The sequence below is a fragment of the Echinococcus granulosus genome (genome assembly GCF_000524195.1).
Source record: "Echinococcus granulosus chromosome Unknown EG_S00322, whole genome shotgun sequence".
Lineage (NCBI taxonomy): Eukaryota > Metazoa > Platyhelminthes > Cestoda > Cyclophyllidea > Taeniidae > Echinococcus > Echinococcus granulosus.
Window position 1 is genome coordinate 5,559 of NW_020170702.1, and position 1,196 is coordinate 6,754.

General features: G+C 38.5%; 1 protein-coding gene across 1 annotated transcript; it reads left to right on the forward strand. All coding sequences in view use genetic code 11, as the record gives it.

The window, feature by feature from the left end:
• Window positions 1-459: 459 nt before the first annotated feature.
• EGR_10993 (hypothetical protein) lies at window positions 460-717 on the forward strand (the record flags this gene model as incomplete). The annotated part of the gene is made up of 1 exon (XM_024500242.1): window positions 460-717. The coding sequence occupies one exon, from the start codon at window positions 460-462 to the stop codon at window positions 715-717; it is 258 nt and encodes an 85-aa protein (XP_024345344.1).
• Between the last annotated feature and the right edge of the window lie 479 nt (window positions 718-1,196).

The following is a 1,196-nucleotide window of genomic DNA, read 5'->3' on the forward strand; positions in this document are numbered from 1 at the left end:
AGTCATTTAAACCAAAACACCTCTGCAATCACTTTGCAACTAATGAGAGTGCAAGAGAAATGTGAACAAAATTTGCCTGTTATCTTGAATTTTTCTCAAGGTTAAGTACATTGTTTGACTTTCACCATCAACTCCTATTAACCTCTCATTTCTAAATTGTCAGCGTTCACGGAGATGCTGCGAAAACGGATTACTACCTGCTGAAGAAAACTGAATATGAATGTAATTCCTATGAAAACAAGCATTTAGGTAGCGAGTGCAAAGTTTTGGTGGCACTTTAGGTGTTGAACAATATCTTTGACTTTCAACTCACAGTAAGCAATAAGGGAGGTAGTGCCATTGAAATGTTATATTAACCAATAATATCCTAAGGTATACTTATACATCAAGCCACAAAGATCTCATTGTCTAAATCTATTTGAGGGAAGGCATGTCCGCCCAGGATAATTGGTCAGTCGCATGGCTGCTTTTGCCTGTTCTCGACTCACCACACCCTTAGTTATCAATTTGGCTGGTGCAATCTGTGAAAAAGCATTAAAAGAATATTTTTCAGCCTTTAGCGAAGCACGAGGCTTGGGTAAGTTGGTACTATCCTCATTGCCGAATAGAATCAAATTGCACATGTTTATTAACACTGTAGCAGTAATTAATTCTCTACATCTACTTTTATTCGGTAGCATTGACGTGTTTGAACTACGACCAAATGAATCAAATTAGCAAATGTCGTTTTTAAATGTGGATCACATTCTGTTAGCAAATTACCATAAGCACGCTCTGCAAAGGCCCTATATCATAGCACATTAAGTTCTTTTAAAAAGTGTGTTCTAAAAAACATGGAGTGACAAGGTCATTTTTGCACTCTCTGCCATTTAATTTTATTTGAGTAGCATGATACACGAATGTTCACACAAAGTGCTACATATCTCTGCTCCATACCACTCACTTAGCATCTTAATTCATGTTTTCTTTAGCACATCATTCTGTTCCTCCTTCTCCTTGGCGTCTACCTTCGATCCTTCTGCATCTTCTCCTTCATCCTCTTCCCCTCTTCTGCTCTCATTGCTACTAACCATCTGAATTGTGAGACTAGCACCCTGTCTTAATACATCCGTTTCACCATGTGGCTGCAAATGTGTTCTACTTTGAATGGAGTGCTATCGATCAACACACTAGGTGCCTAGCTGCATCACATTATC